Here is a 14269-nt window from a genome sequence, read left to right as displayed (position 1 = left end):
AAAAGGGGAACTTCTCTCCCAGTCACCCTCAGAGGCCCCACCCGGGCCTTCTCCCTCCAAGCCCCCCAGCTAGAGCTGGGCCACCCCTTAAGTCTGGAACTCCCTCCTGAGCCACCGTGTGAGTGTGAGAGTGGAAAGATGAGGTTTACCCAGACAGGGACCCTGGGATGGAGCCCACCAGCAGCGCGAAGCCTCGGGGTGGGATGAGGGAGTAGTGAGCCTCTGGGGATATGTGGGAAGCAAAGGCTCAAAGTAGGGGGTCAGAGTATTGTCAGGTAGCTACTAAGCTCCAGAATTGGGAGGGGAAGGGGGGGGGGAGCAAGCGCCAGGGAGAGGCCAGACTATTGCCTGGGAACTGACCTAATAGGAAATGTTCCAAAGGGTGGGGCCAGAGCCTGTGGCTATGGGAAATGGCCGAGGCTTGGATCAGAATTGGGAGGGGGGCTCCCACCGGGCCGTGGTGAGGAGAGAAGAGCTGGGCGGATCTCTGTAAGATAGAGCCCATCTCGGAGACTCCAACACCTTCCAGAGGAAACTTTACTCTTTAAAATAGGAGGGATGGGCACGGGGAAACCTAGAGTAGAGGGAGCTGAGGGAGAATTACAAATAAAGAAATTGTTCTGTCTCTTGCCCTCTCCAGGCTCAGGAGAGATGGGGGCTAGCATCTGTGCTCCCTAGCCCTGGAGGGTGGATTGAGCTCAGGCGGGGGCAGGGCTCCTAGGGGGGCTGCCAAGGACACTGAATCTTTTGTGCCCTACCCGGGCTGCCACCACCCGCCCCCCTGCCATTCTGAGGCCCTTTGTCTTCAGCTGCTTTGTCACCCCCTTTGTCCTCCTCTCCCGTTAAAGGGGTGGGGGTGGGGGAGCCCTCTGGGGATAGCTCCTCTAGCTCCAGCCCCTTCCTGACTCAGACCCTATCTTTTTCCCAGACCCGGCTCCCTCCTTGCCCTTGCTTTTACCCCAGAGTCCTACATTCGTCAGGGTTAGTTGTATTAGGTAGAGGGGAAAATATGGTTCAGCAGTGATACAGGGCTGGGTGGTGCAGGAGCTGGTGGGTATTACGGGCAGGTACAGCTGGCCCCTAGGGTGGAAGGGTAAGAGGATAAAGGAAATTGCAGGGCAGGATGTGAGGTGAGGAGCAGGAGATGACTAGGGAAGGGTAAAATCGGGGTTTAAGTGGGAGGGAGGAGGGTGTCTTGCTCCTGGGAAGGGGGAGGGACCGGTTGGCAGCTCAGGCCTTCCTGGGGATTTCCTGGGGAAAGGAGTGGCCATGGGCTGGGGGGTGAGAGAGCAGGAATCGCCCCAAGTCCAGACTCCTAACGACCTTGCTCATGTGTCAGAAGCAGCTTTCTCCCATGCTTCTCCCCTCCCCCAAGCCCTGAGCCTTCATTCAGCCTCTATCCCCAAATTCCCACCATTCCACTCACAAAGTTCCCGTCTTTCTCTCGTCTATTTCCCCATATGTACAATGGCGCCATCCCCTAGAGAGTAAGAAAGGAGAGGCCAATCTTGATTACGAGACCATGGGTTTCCAGGGTAAGGGTGGGAGGATGGAAACGTTAGAAGCAGAGTCTTGAGGAGTTGAGGAGGTATGAGAATAGAGACCTCTTGAGGGAGGCACTACTGGACTTGGGGTCACGGTCACCTCAGCATCAGGTTGGAGACCCTGCTCTGATTCTTCGTAGCTGGGTGACCCGGGGCAAATTGTCTTGTCCAGTGGTCTTCCTTTGTGAGGTCCTGGTGGACCGAACCGATTCATTCAGTGGAGGTAGAGGGAGGTTAGGGGATCTGCAAACTAGAGAGTGATCTGGGTTGAGGGACAGAGAGGGGGAGAAAGATGAGAAAGAAAGCCCCAGAGGGAGGGTAAGACAGGGACCCAAGCTTCTGGGAGAGAGTAGGAGTGGGGCCAGGAGCCCCAAGGGAATTGACTGGGAGCTGGGCCAAGAAGAGGGGGAGCCAGGAAGTAGGGGGGGAGGACATGAAGTGAGGAGGGGGAGCCCTGGGGGAGAATGGAGGCGGAATGGCTGTTCCGGGTTTGTGTGGAGGGGAGGAGGAAAGCTAAGGAAAGGGGAGCCTGAGGGAGGGGGGGATGGTAGGGAAGAGGAGGTGGTTTCTGGCACTGAAACCCATGCCCTGGCCAAGGCTGGATCCTCCTCATACAAAAGGAAAAGTCATTAACTCCTCTTATACTGCCCTCCATCCCCACCCCCTGCTCCAAGCACAACTGGTTGCAACTGGTCGATCTTCTGATCATAAGTTCCCTGGCCCCCTACTCACAACCCCATCCCATTCATCCTCGACATTGTCCCAGGTGAACCATTCCGTTCCATAAACTTCAAATTTCCTCGACCTAAACTCTCTGGGGCTTCTCGAGCGTTCCTCCCTCAACTATTTCTTTTGTTCCTCCTTCTCCACTCCAGGCTCTCACTCAGCTCAAGCTCAGCCTGGCTCCTGGGGAACTAGGGTCATCTTTAGGGACTCTACCACCCCCTCCCAGTTTAGGAATAAGAGATTTAGGCGGGGGAGTAGCCCTCCCCTTGTTTTGGTTGTTATTTTGTTCCTACAGGAGCTGGAGGGCAGGGGGGGGGGTTATTCCCCAACTCCACTTCCCCCCACCCCCAGCCAGGGCTATGATAAACTCCCAGAAAAGGAAAGAAACAGCTGAGAGTTGGAGTCAAATTTAGGAAAAGAGCTGTGTCATCAGCTGGCCGAGTGCCTGGGATCTGGCTGCTGGGGATTCCCCTCCCCCTACCCCACCCCCAATTTCCTTTGAAAACCTGAATTTTTGGAAGTAATGAGACACCCCATCTGCCTTCCACCAAAGACCTCAAGCTACAGTCTGAGTGGCTCCGCCAGCTCAGCCAATCCCTGCTCTTCCCCGTACTTAAAGGCGCTGGCGGGGAGAGCCCGCTAAGGAGAATCCAACTGGGAAAGGGCTGGGGAGCCACGGAGAGATAGAGACAGAGACAGAGACAGAGGAGAGATAGAGACAGAGACAGAGACAGAGACAGAAACACAAATCGGAAGACAGACCCAGAAAAAGACAAAGAGCAGACCGAGGGATAGGGAGACCGGGAAATCCACAAAGTCAGAAAGTAGGTGCTGAAAGCCAAACCGATGGGGAGAGGACAGAAAGAGACATAGAAACAAAAGAGAAGGACGCAGGCTAACTGATAGGAAAGAGCAGAGGAGCCAGAAGAAGGGAGACCTGCCGAAAGCTAGGACAGTGCCAGTCTCTGGAAGAGTGCCTTACTCTCCAGGGGAGACAAGGGTGTGTGTCTATCGGGGTGGCTCCCAGGCTTACTGCTAAGTTCTGTGGGGGAATTTTCTTTATCTCTTTGGAAGCTCCCCAGTCCCTGTGACAACACCACATCCTCCCCTGGCACAGGTCAGAACCCCCAGGGGATTCTTGCTGAGAGGAGCCTCCACGAACCAGGCAGGGGGAGTCACTGGAGCTTCGAACACCCCACTCTCTTCTAGCTACTGCTGCAGTGCCATGTCCCAGGCGGACATAGGTCCCAGAAGGGACTTGGGGAGAGCTCAGAGCAGCCCTTTGCTTCCTACTCCATCCCAGCCACTCCCAGGGCTGCTACTTCTGATGCTGCTGCTGCTAGATTCCTGCTTGTCTCTTGCCCAGCTGGTGGGCCTCCCCACTCAGGAGGAGGAGATCGTGTTTCCCGAGAGACTCAATGGCAGCATCTTTCCTGGCCCCGGCTCCCAGGGGCTCCTGTTATATCGGCTGCCAGCCTTTGGAGAGACGCTGTTGCTGGAGCTGGAACAGGACCCTGGTGTCCGGGTTGAGGGATTGACTGTGCAGTACCTGGGCGAGACACCTTCGATGCTAGGTGGGGCTGAAGTGGGCACATACCTGACGGGCACCATCAACGGGGACCCTGAGTCTGTGGCATCTCTGCACTGGGATGGGGGAGCCCTGTTGGGTGTCCTACAATACCGGGGAACAGAGCTCCACCTTCAGCCTCTAGAAGAGGGTGCTCCCAATTCTGCTGGGGGGAGAGGGGCCCACATCCTACGACGAAAGAGCCCCACCAGAGACCAGGGCCCCATGTGCAACGTTGGGGCCCCACTTGGGAGCCCAGGCCCCAGTCCTCGAAGAGCCAAGGTAGGCAGCTTCAGAGCCCCTGCTGCATGCTTTCCACCATATCTGTCCCACTGACCTCCATTCATCCTTTCTCCACCCACCTAGGCCCTGTCTGCTCCATTCCCCCCCCCCCTCTGGTCTTGCATTTCTTTCTCCTCTCCTCTCAGGGTCACCAATGATTCAGTTTGCCAGCAGGTCCTGGGTGAGGACCCTTGGGGTCCTTTTCATGTCAGTCTGCTGACTTGCCTCCCTCCAATCCTTCCCAGACTCTTTCTTGGCTAGAAGACTGCGTCCAGCTGGTGAATATGCAGCAGTCATGGAAACCAGGGCTGGAAAGTAACCACACCTCCCTATAACTAGTCCTCAGGCCCCCCCTCTCCAGCACAGAGAGACCCAAACTAAGTGCCTTGAGATCAGGCAGTCACTCTTCAGTCTCCTCTCTCTGTCCCAGCACTTTAGAGTTTCTTAGCTCAGACTGAAGAAGTCTCCCCTTCAGACTTAACCTCACTTCAGAAACTGGCAGGACATCTCTTTAGTTTGTCCCCTCCTCAACCCGGTAGACAATTGGTCTGCCTCTTTTCCTCCTTCCCTTCTTCTTTTCTTCCTAACCACCCTCTTCCCTTCCTCCCTCCTTTTCTCCCTCCCTCCCTTTCTTCCTCTAATCCAGACCAGACGCTCCCTCTCAACTCAGCCACTGCCGGATATCTGGCCCCAGCCCTGGCTGCTGATAGACTTGTTCCCCCACCACCAAATAGCACAGACACGTTGCAACTCAACTTTCTACTCCACTGCTTTCAGGCCCCTTTCACAAACAGGGGGAGCCCCCCCATCTCTCTCAGGCACTCTCAGCTGTTCTTTCCCCTTGAGGCCCACGTGGCAGGGGACGTGGCACCCCCTTCCCCTCCCCTTCCCTAAACCAACAGCTGATGTCTCTGAGTAATCACAGGAGCCCCCTGGAGCCGGGGCAAAGATGGGAGGAAGGAGATAACCAAGATAGGAGCAGGAACCCAATGGAGTCCTATGGGTCCCAATCTAATTTTGCTAGATTCAATGACTATAAGCAAAGGGGTGAGGATGGGGTGAAGGGGAGAGAAGAAACACTAGTGTCCCAGGTTCCAACCCTCCTTTTCTCTGCTCTTCCTCCCAGCGTTTTGCCTCAGTAAGTCGCTTTGTTGAGACCCTGGTAGTGGCAGATGACAAGATGGCGGCATTTCATGGAGCTGGGCTGAAGAGATACCTACTGACTGTCATGGCAGCTGCCGCCAAGGCTTTCCGGCACCCAAGTCTTCGTAACCCAGTCAGTCTGGTGGTAACACGGCTGGTTGTGCTTGGGCCTGGTGAGGAAGGACCTCAGGTGGGCCCCAGTGCTGCTCAGACCCTCCGAAGCTTCTGTACCTGGCAGCAGGGACTCAACATTCCTGAGGACAGCCACCCAGACCACTTTGATACAGCCATTCTGTTTACTCGACAGGTGAGTCCCCAACCAATTCCTGTTTTCCCAATCCTCCTATACTGTTATCTAGACCTCTTGTACCACTAATCCTCCACCACCCTGGTCCCAAAATGTTCTAGAGCACCCAAGTTAATGAAGCTTGGTTTTCTGGCTCCTGATATATCTTCTGTACTTTGTCAGGACCTGTGTGGTGTCTCTACATGTGACACACTTGGCATGGCCGATGTGGGCACAGTGTGTGACCCAGCCAGAAGTTGTGCCATTGTAGAAGATGATGGACTCCAGTCAGCCTTCACTGCTGCTCATGAACTGGGTAAGAAACATTTAGACACACTACTTATGGTCTCACTCTTGGACTCTTCCTTGGATCTTTTTTCCCCCCTTTCTGTACTTGCTTTCTTGGTGACCTTATTAGTTCCCATTGGTTCAATTATCATCCTGTAGTTAAATCCCAGATCTATATACTCAGCTGCCATCTTTCCTGAGCTCCATTGTAGCATCATCAGCTGCCTATTGGAGAGTTTAAACTGTATTATAAGCATCCCAAATGCAACACGTTGAAAACAGCTTTCTACCCAAACCCACTTCTCCTTTGAATTTTCCTGTTATTAATTGAGGGCACCTCACTCAACAACTGTATTTCCAATCTGTTGCCAATCTTACCATTTTCAGTCTCTACACCAGCTCTTACATTCATGCCCTTGCCCCCTCTTCTTTCACATAGCCACTCCTCAGGTTCTTGGCTCACTTGGACTATATTACAATTTTTGATTGACTCCCCTGCCTCATCTCTCTCTTTCTTCCAATTCATCTTCCACAAAGACCTCAAAGTAGTTTTCCTAAATTGAAGAAATAACCATTTCACATTGCTCCCCCTCCCCATTCAATAACTCTGTAGCTCCCTATTATTTCTAGGATCAAATATAAAACTCCTTTTGAGGACATTTAAAGCTCTTTGCTTTAAAGCTCTTTCTCACCTCTCCAGTCTTCTTACACATTATTCCTTCCATATACCCCTCCCCTTTTTAAAATCTTTGTCTTCTATCTTAGACGTGATACAAGTATCCTTTTCAAGGCAGAAGAGATGATTAAGGCTAGGCAATTGGAGTTAAGTGACTTGCCCAGACACAAGAAGTGTCTACAGAGGCCGAACTTGAACCCAGGGTTTCCAGGTCCTTCACACATTCTTCACTCCAGCATTGTTGTCCTACTTGATATTCTTCATACATGATCTATTGTTTCCCATCTCTGTACCTTTGCACTGGCTGTCCCTCATGGCTAGAATGTTCTTTGTCCTCACCTCCCTGTTTTAGAATGCCTTCTCTTCAAAGTTCAACCCAAATACTGCTTGCTACATAAATCTTTTCCTGCACAGCTTCTCTAGCTGCTAGTGTTTTTCTTCTGAAACAAATTATCTTTTTTTTCATTTTGTATATAATTGTGTGTATCTACATGTTACCTCCCCTATCAGATTGTAAGCTTCTTTTTTTATTTTTAAAAAATTTCCATGGTTACATGATTCATGTTTTCTCCCTCCCCTCATCCCTCCCCCCTCTGGGAGTTGATAATTCCACTGGGTTATACATACACACATACACACACACACACACACACACACACACACACATACACACACACACACACACACACATATTATCACTTGAACCCATTTCCATATTTAAAATGTAAATTTCTTGAGGGCTGGGACTGTTTCTTTTATGTCCTTACATCCAAGGCAACCTACATAGGACATGGCACATAAAGGTGCCTACTAAATAGTGACTGATTGACTAACTTGTAATAAGAGGGTTCAATTGGATCAAAAGTTCTCAGATTTTGGGGTCCCAGAACCCCTTAACCTCTCTTCCCAAGATTTTTCATTTATGTTGATTATGTTTTTGGATATTTACTACTTTAGAAATTTAAATATCTTAGTATTATTATGAAAATAGTTTTGGTTTCAAAGACATCCTCCCCCCCAAGGAATCTTGGAGACTTCCCAGAGGTCCCAGCCCACCCTTTGAAACTGCTGGCCTAGGTGACCACCAGGATTCCTTCCAGTACTAAATCTATGGTCAGAAAGGTAGAGTAACTTGTCTAAAGGCACCTGGGAGGTCAATAACATAGTCAGGATTTGACTCTAGGCCCTCTGACTCTAAATTCTGTACATGCTTCATTATACCACCCACTTCCATATTCTAAAAAATATGAAATTAGGACATGAGTTAGAAGTAAAAGGATGTATGTGTGTGCAAGTGTGTGTATGTGTTTGTGTATGATAGCAAAGATGTGACTTAGAGACACTGTAGAGCAGCAACCTGGGCTTAGAGAGTGATGGAATTCAGTTTGCAAACAGATGGATGCTTCATTGTTATGGCATCGGTATCCACTACATCCTGGGACAGATGGGGGAAGTTATGGATGGAACTAGATCTCGAGCAGTATTTTTACCCCTACAGGTCATGTTTTCAACATGCTTCATGACAACTCCAAGCCATGTGTGAACTTGAATGGCCCTGGGAGTTCATCCCGTCATGTCATGGCACCAGTAATGGCACATGTGGACCCTGAGGAACCCTGGTCCCCCTGTAGTGCTCGTTTCATCACTGATTTCCTCGACAATGGACATGGTCAGAACCCCACAGCAAACTTTTCCCTGTGAAAATTTGTGTCCTCTGCCCCTATATCTCCTCTCAGCCCTTCTTGGGTTTAATCTCTTGCTTCTTGAAAGACTCCCACTCTCTGTCAGGTTTGCTCCCCAAAGTGCTTTCTATCTAAGGGTGGGAAGGGGCAGAAAGCACAACTGTTCTTATGAGCCCCTGTTTTCCTGTGCTCGTTCCATTTGGCAGACCCTAAGAGAGTGGTATATCCCCAACCTTTCAGGTCCAGGATCTTGTCCCTAATGACTTTCTTCTTTCTTCCTCTTCTTTCCCAGGACACTGCCTCTTGGACAAGCCCTCAGCTCCTCTACGCCTGCCTATGACCTTCCCTGGCAGAGACTATGATGCTGACCGCCAATGCCAGTTAACCTTTGGGCCTGACTCAAGACACTGTCCCCAGCTTCCTCCACCCTGTGCTGCCCTCTGGTGCTCTGGCCGCCTGAATGGCCATGCCATGTGTCAAACTAAGCACTCCCCCTGGGCCGATGGCACTCCCTGTGGACCCTCCCAGGCCTGCATGAGTGGCCGTTGCCTCCAGAGTGCTCAGCTTCAAGATTTCCATGTGAGAATCAGGAGGATGTGGGAGCAGAGTTGGAGACTAGGGGGGTGGCTATTGGAGAGGGAGTGAAGGGTTATGAGGAAAAGAGATGGAGCGGAAGGAACTACAGAGTGAGGGATGGGAACTTGGTCCTGAGATGGCACAATGTAAGAGTGTTTGGGGAAGGAAGAGGTGCTGATCCTTGTTTCTTTGCTCTTATGCTTCTATAGACCCCACAGGCAGGGGGCTGGGGCTCCTGGGGGCCCTGGGGCGACTGCTCTCGGACCTGTGGAGGTGGTGTCCAGTTCTCCTCCCGCGACTGCACTAGTCCTGTCCCCAAGAATGGTGGCAAATACTGTGAGGGCCGCCGTACCCGTTTCCGCTCCTGCAATACCCAGGACTGCCCCACAGGCACAGGTAAGAGATGTGGGGAAATGGAGAGATGGGCTGCTGCTCAGAAAATGTCCCAGGGGCTCTACAGGTTGGGGGGCAGGATCAGTCTGGGCGTATCGGTAGTAGGACTACTGTATATCTGAGTGTCCCCCTATAGTTCTGAGGGGAAAAGAGGAAGATACACAGGGATAGGCTCTTGGAGAGCCTAGCCTAATGCCTATGCCTATACCAGGCGTGCTGGTGGTGCTGATGGTAGAGGATCATTGAGTCCCAGGCTCTTACACCATGTATCCCTGACAGTTTTAGGGGGTGGTGGGGGTGGGATAGAATTGGAAATAGTATTGGGAAGGCAGATGGTAAGTGGAGCTGGGGAGACAGATGGGGGTAGACCTCTAAGTCCTAATCATGTGTCCTGCACCTGGGCGTTACAGCTTTGACCTTCCGTGAGGAGCAGTGTGCTGCCTACAACCTTCGCTCGGACCTCTTCAAGAACTTCCCAGGGCCTATGGATTGGGTCCCACGATACAGCGGTGTGGCTCCCCAGGACCAGTGCAAGCTCACTTGCCAGGCTCGGGCCCTTGGCTACTACTATGTCCTGGAGCCTCGGGTAAGGATTGTGGGGACCACCAAGGGCCTGATGTCTCACCCTACCCTGACAGGTCCTATCTGACCTTATTTTCTGAAAGCAAAGAAATAAAAATCAATGCCAAGGCAGACCATCTGTATGGAACAGGTGCCATCCTAACAGTAATATCTATCCATAGCTGCTTAGAAAAATAAACCACTAAGGGTTGAGAGGCATCCCTCACGTATGTCTAACTATCAAGGTCTTTTTAGCCCCAACCCTTGACCAAGATCTTGTCTTTCCTTTGCTCTCTTCTTTTCTCTCAGCTCCTCTAATCAGCCTCCACAATTTTGGGGGGCCAGCTTTAGGGCTACTTTAGTGTTATTGGTACCAAGCAAAGGAGGATATCCACTAGACTTTACCCTTCTTTCAGCACTGAAACTTACTCTTTCCTCAAATTTATCATGATTTTACTATTAGTATTATCAAAACTTACTGTTATCTCAAAGATAGCAAGGTGGCTCAGTAGATAATAGCACTGAACCTAGAATCAAGGAGCCCTGAAGTCAAATCTAGTCTTAGATAATTACTAACTGTGTGACCCTTGGCAAGTCACTTAACTGCTCTTTGCCTTTGTTTCCTCACCTGCAAAATGGCGATAATACCATCTGCCTCCCAGGATGGTTGTGAAGATCAAATGAGATACTTGGAAAGCACTTAGCACAATGCTTGAAACATAGTAGGCACTATATAAATGCTAGCTGTTATTAGAATCACTTTGTTGGCACGTTGGGCTCCTTCCCTCATTGCCAAGAGCCTCAGTGTGAACATTGTCTTCCTGAACTATGATGACACTCCTGTTCTTTTCCCATCCCCACAAGTCTTACCTGTCACCAGAGTTCCTTCCCCTCATCATCCTTCTTCTCCTCAGGTAGTAGATGGGACTCCCTGCTCATTGGACAGCACTTCGGTCTGTGTTCAGGGCCGCTGTATCCATGCTGGCTGTGACAGGATCATTGGCTCCAAGAAAAAGTTTGACAAGTGCATGGAATGTGGGGGTAATGGCTCAAGCTGCAGCAAGCAGTCTGGCTCCTTCAAGAAGTTCAGGTATATATGGAATTGTGCATTGGATATGAGAGGGGGTTGGGAGGAGTGGAGAGAAAGAACATGATTTTTGTAATCCTAGAAAAAAGCTCTAAATTAATCAATTAAATAAATTTGTTTAAATTTTTTTTAAAAGTTCAGATATTGGAAAATGTCTTCTCCATCCCAATCATAGACTTAATAATATGAAGGTTGGGTTGGGGCCACAGGAAAACTGAGACCCCTTTTTCTTGTCCCTCCTCTTCCCTAACTCTGTCCTCTTGCATCCTCCCCCAGGTACGGATACAATGATGTGGTCACCATTCCTGCGGGTGCTACCCACATTCTAGTGCGACAGCAGGGGGGTTCTGGCCCCCACAGCATTTACCTGGCCCTGCAGCTTCAAGACGGCTCCTATGCTCTCAATGGTGAATATACACTTCTCCCATCTCCGAGCGATGTGGTTCTGCCCGGAGGTGCCAGTCTTCGATACAGTGGTGCCACTGCAGCCTCAGAGACGCTGACAGGCCATGGGCCATTGTCCCAGCCCCTTACCTTGCAGGCCCTGGTAGTAGGGAACCCCCAGAATCCTCGCCTCCGCTACAGCTTCTTTGTACCCCGGCCTGCCCCTCCAGCACCTCGGCCCACCCCAAAGGACTGGCTCCGACAGCGTGCACAAATCCTGGAGATTCTCCGGCGGCGCCATTGGGTGGGCAAAAAATAACCTCACTCTCCCAGGGGAGCAGCCCTGGGCACAGTGGGGGCACACAAATGACTGGGTGGAGGGGTCTCTGAGGAGCTGCCTCCTATTGGGCACGATAGGGAAGCGGTAATAAAGGCAGGACCTACCCCTTTCCCCCACCTTGCAGGCTGGCCCTGCCCTGGGCTACCTAATTAAGAGAGGCAGCCTGACTATTATGTGACTGGGTTCTAATAAGTCTAAGATGGGAGAGAGTCCCTCAGTGGCCACCCATCCCTTCTCCCAAGCTGGTCATAGGAGTTGAGGAATTGCAGGGTGGACCCCAATTGTATTTATTTGATATTTATTCATTGGTTTGTAAGGGGTCAGCACCAGGGAATTGGAGGGAGGGAGGGAGGGTAGAAATTTGTCCCTCTGTACACAGCATTTGCCCTAGCCAAGGGATCAAGTGTTAATAATGGTGACAGGCATGAGAGGTGTGTGTGTGTGTCTGTGTGTGAGAGAGAGAGAGAGTACATGTGTCTGGGTATGTTTGTGTATGTTCCTGAATCACCCCTTCCCCTAAAGGAGGAGACTAAGGGGATGACAAGAGTGTGTAGCACAAATTACTATGTTTCCTAATAAATTTAACTTCATTATTTATTTATTGGGCAGCAACTACGTGCTCATTTTGGGAGCTGAGGGCTGCCACCCCTTCCCCCAATTATGCCTGGAATGCATGGGGTCTGGGACTTATGGCTGACAAAGCTTAGGCATCTGGCCCCTTTCTTGCTCTGCTCCCCTCCCAGGGGAATGCAGAGCCACAGGATACTAGTGTTCAACCATGCTTCCTTTCTGTTCCCACTAACTATCCCATCCCTGCTCCTGCCCAGCTCTTCCTGTGGGCAAAGCCCTGTCCTGGGTGCTGAGGGGGAAATCCAGAGGAAGAAGACTCCGCATAGATTTAGAGATGGAAAAGACTCAGTACCTGGCCTTGGCATGTTCCTGGGGCTCATGAGAGAGGCACAAATAAAAGGCCATAAACATAGTGGATGGGAAATGACCGCTGGAATGTCATCAACAAATGGACACCAGCGATACAAAGATGCACACAGAGGTTAAGACAGAATTGACTCAGGGGAGTTGAAAGAAGGCTTCCTCAGGCATGAAATAAGCAGTCAGCCTCAAGGAGGCAGTGGGAGAATTGGAGAGGAAAAGGGTGAAATGGGAGTCGGGGAAGGACTTGGCCAGGCTGGAGTAAGGTTCAGAATCTGGGAGGGGTAAGAAATGGGTTAACAGTATGCAGACTATGATCCTAGGGCAGGGGTTCTTCCCCTGGGATCTGTGAACTTGTTTTGTTTTTATTTTACTCTTTTGATAATTGTATGTCAATATAACTGGTTTCCTTTGTAATCTATGTATCTTATTTTGTATATTTAAAAATATTTGGAGAAAAGGGTCCCCCTGCTAACCCAGACTGCCAAAGGGGTCCGTGACACACCAAAGATCAAGACCTTTTGGCCTGTGAGAATCCAGGTGGTGTTATCTTGTGGAGGTGGGGGTGGGAAAGGGTGACTGGAGAGGTGTCAGGAGAGAAAGGGGGGGTGGGAAGAATTGTCTCATAGGCAGCTGGGCAGAGCTAGCCCAGCCTGGTACCAGGCTGTTGCCTTGTACCAGTATTCAGTCTTAGCACCAACCATAACAGCTTCTACTCCCTCTGGATGGCTGGAACTGGGGCTGGCCAACCCATCTCAATGGGTCAGTCCATACCACCCAAGTTCCTTCCCTCTGAATAAACCCCAACCCTCCCCTGCTGTCTGACACAAGTGGGAACAGAAAAGCAGAAGGAACAGAAGGACAGCAGAAATAGATGCAATCTGAGACCCCTTGATGAGTGCTAATGTATACTGGTGGAACCCTGCTGTGCAGGTACTGGAGGGGGGGAAGAGGGGGCAAGAAAGGAGAGGAGGAGATGAGAAAGAAAGAAATGACAAGAGTTACTTGCTTTGCCCAAGAGGGACCTGTGGAGAGGTGATATAAAGTACACATAAAAAAGGGAAGGCTAATATTGTCATAATCACCCTTTAGAGTTCAAAGTTTGCTTTTCTCATCATTACAGTAGAAGTCAGGGCTCTGAGTCGTCCGGTCGAAGGTCCCCTCTTTCACGGCCTTTTAAGTGCTCTTCCACCTTCCTCCCCTCCTCGCACTCTAGGATCCAGACATGTCTTCGTGACTTTCCACTGGCTCTCCCACATGCCTGGAATGCTCTGAGCCACCCCCACCCCCGCCTCCAGCTCTTAATTTCCCTGGCTTGGAGCCTGGGCCAGAAGTCCATCTGCTGTAGGAGGCCTTTCCCAGTCCCTCCAGCTGCCAATGCCTTCCCTCTTCAGATTACCTTTCATCTTCTCTGCATGGATCACGGACAGACTCAGTTACTTACATGTCATTTCACCCATTACAATATATACTCCCCAAGGATAAGGATTATGGGGTTTTTTGCTCTGCATCCCTGGCCCTTGGTATGATGTCTAATACAGAGAAAGCTAGGTGGCTGAGTGGCTAGAGAGCCAGGTCTGGAGTTTAGAGGACCTGGGTTCAAATCTGACCTTGGCCACTTCCTAGCTCCATGAATCTGGACCAGTCACTTAGCCACATTGGCCTAGCCTTTGCCCTTTTGTTTAGAGTTGTTATTTTTTTTAAGCCTTACCTCCTGTCTTAGAATCAATTGGTTCCAAGACAGAAGAGCAGTAAGGGCTAGGCAATGAGGGGTAAGTGACTTGTCCAGGGTCACACAGCTAGA

General features: G+C 50.7%; 1 protein-coding gene across 1 annotated transcript; it reads left to right on the top strand.

Annotated features, from left to right (window-relative positions):
• Positions 1 to 2422: 2422 nt before the first annotated feature.
• Positions 2423 to 12882, top strand: ADAMTS4 (ADAM metallopeptidase with thrombospondin type 1 motif 4). The gene is made up of 9 exons (XM_001381659.4): positions 2423 to 4119; positions 5246 to 5569; positions 5732 to 5864; positions 8011 to 8181; positions 8487 to 8773; positions 8980 to 9166; positions 9574 to 9749; positions 10639 to 10814; positions 11088 to 12882. Exons 1-9 carry the CDS (start codon positions 3496 to 3498, stop codon positions 11512 to 11514), a joined length of 2505 nt encoding a protein of 834 aa, XP_001381696.1. The 5' UTR covers positions 2423 to 3495; the 3' UTR covers positions 11515 to 12882.
• The last annotated feature ends 1387 nt before the right edge of the window (positions 12883 to 14269 follow it).

Source organism: Monodelphis domestica, chromosome 2 (assembly GCF_027887165.1).
Source record: "Monodelphis domestica isolate mMonDom1 chromosome 2, mMonDom1.pri, whole genome shotgun sequence".
Taxonomy (NCBI): domain Eukaryota; kingdom Metazoa; phylum Chordata; class Mammalia; order Didelphimorphia; family Didelphidae; genus Monodelphis; species Monodelphis domestica.
Note: the sequence above shows the minus strand (reverse complement) of the source record. Positions and strands in the feature narration are given on the sequence as shown.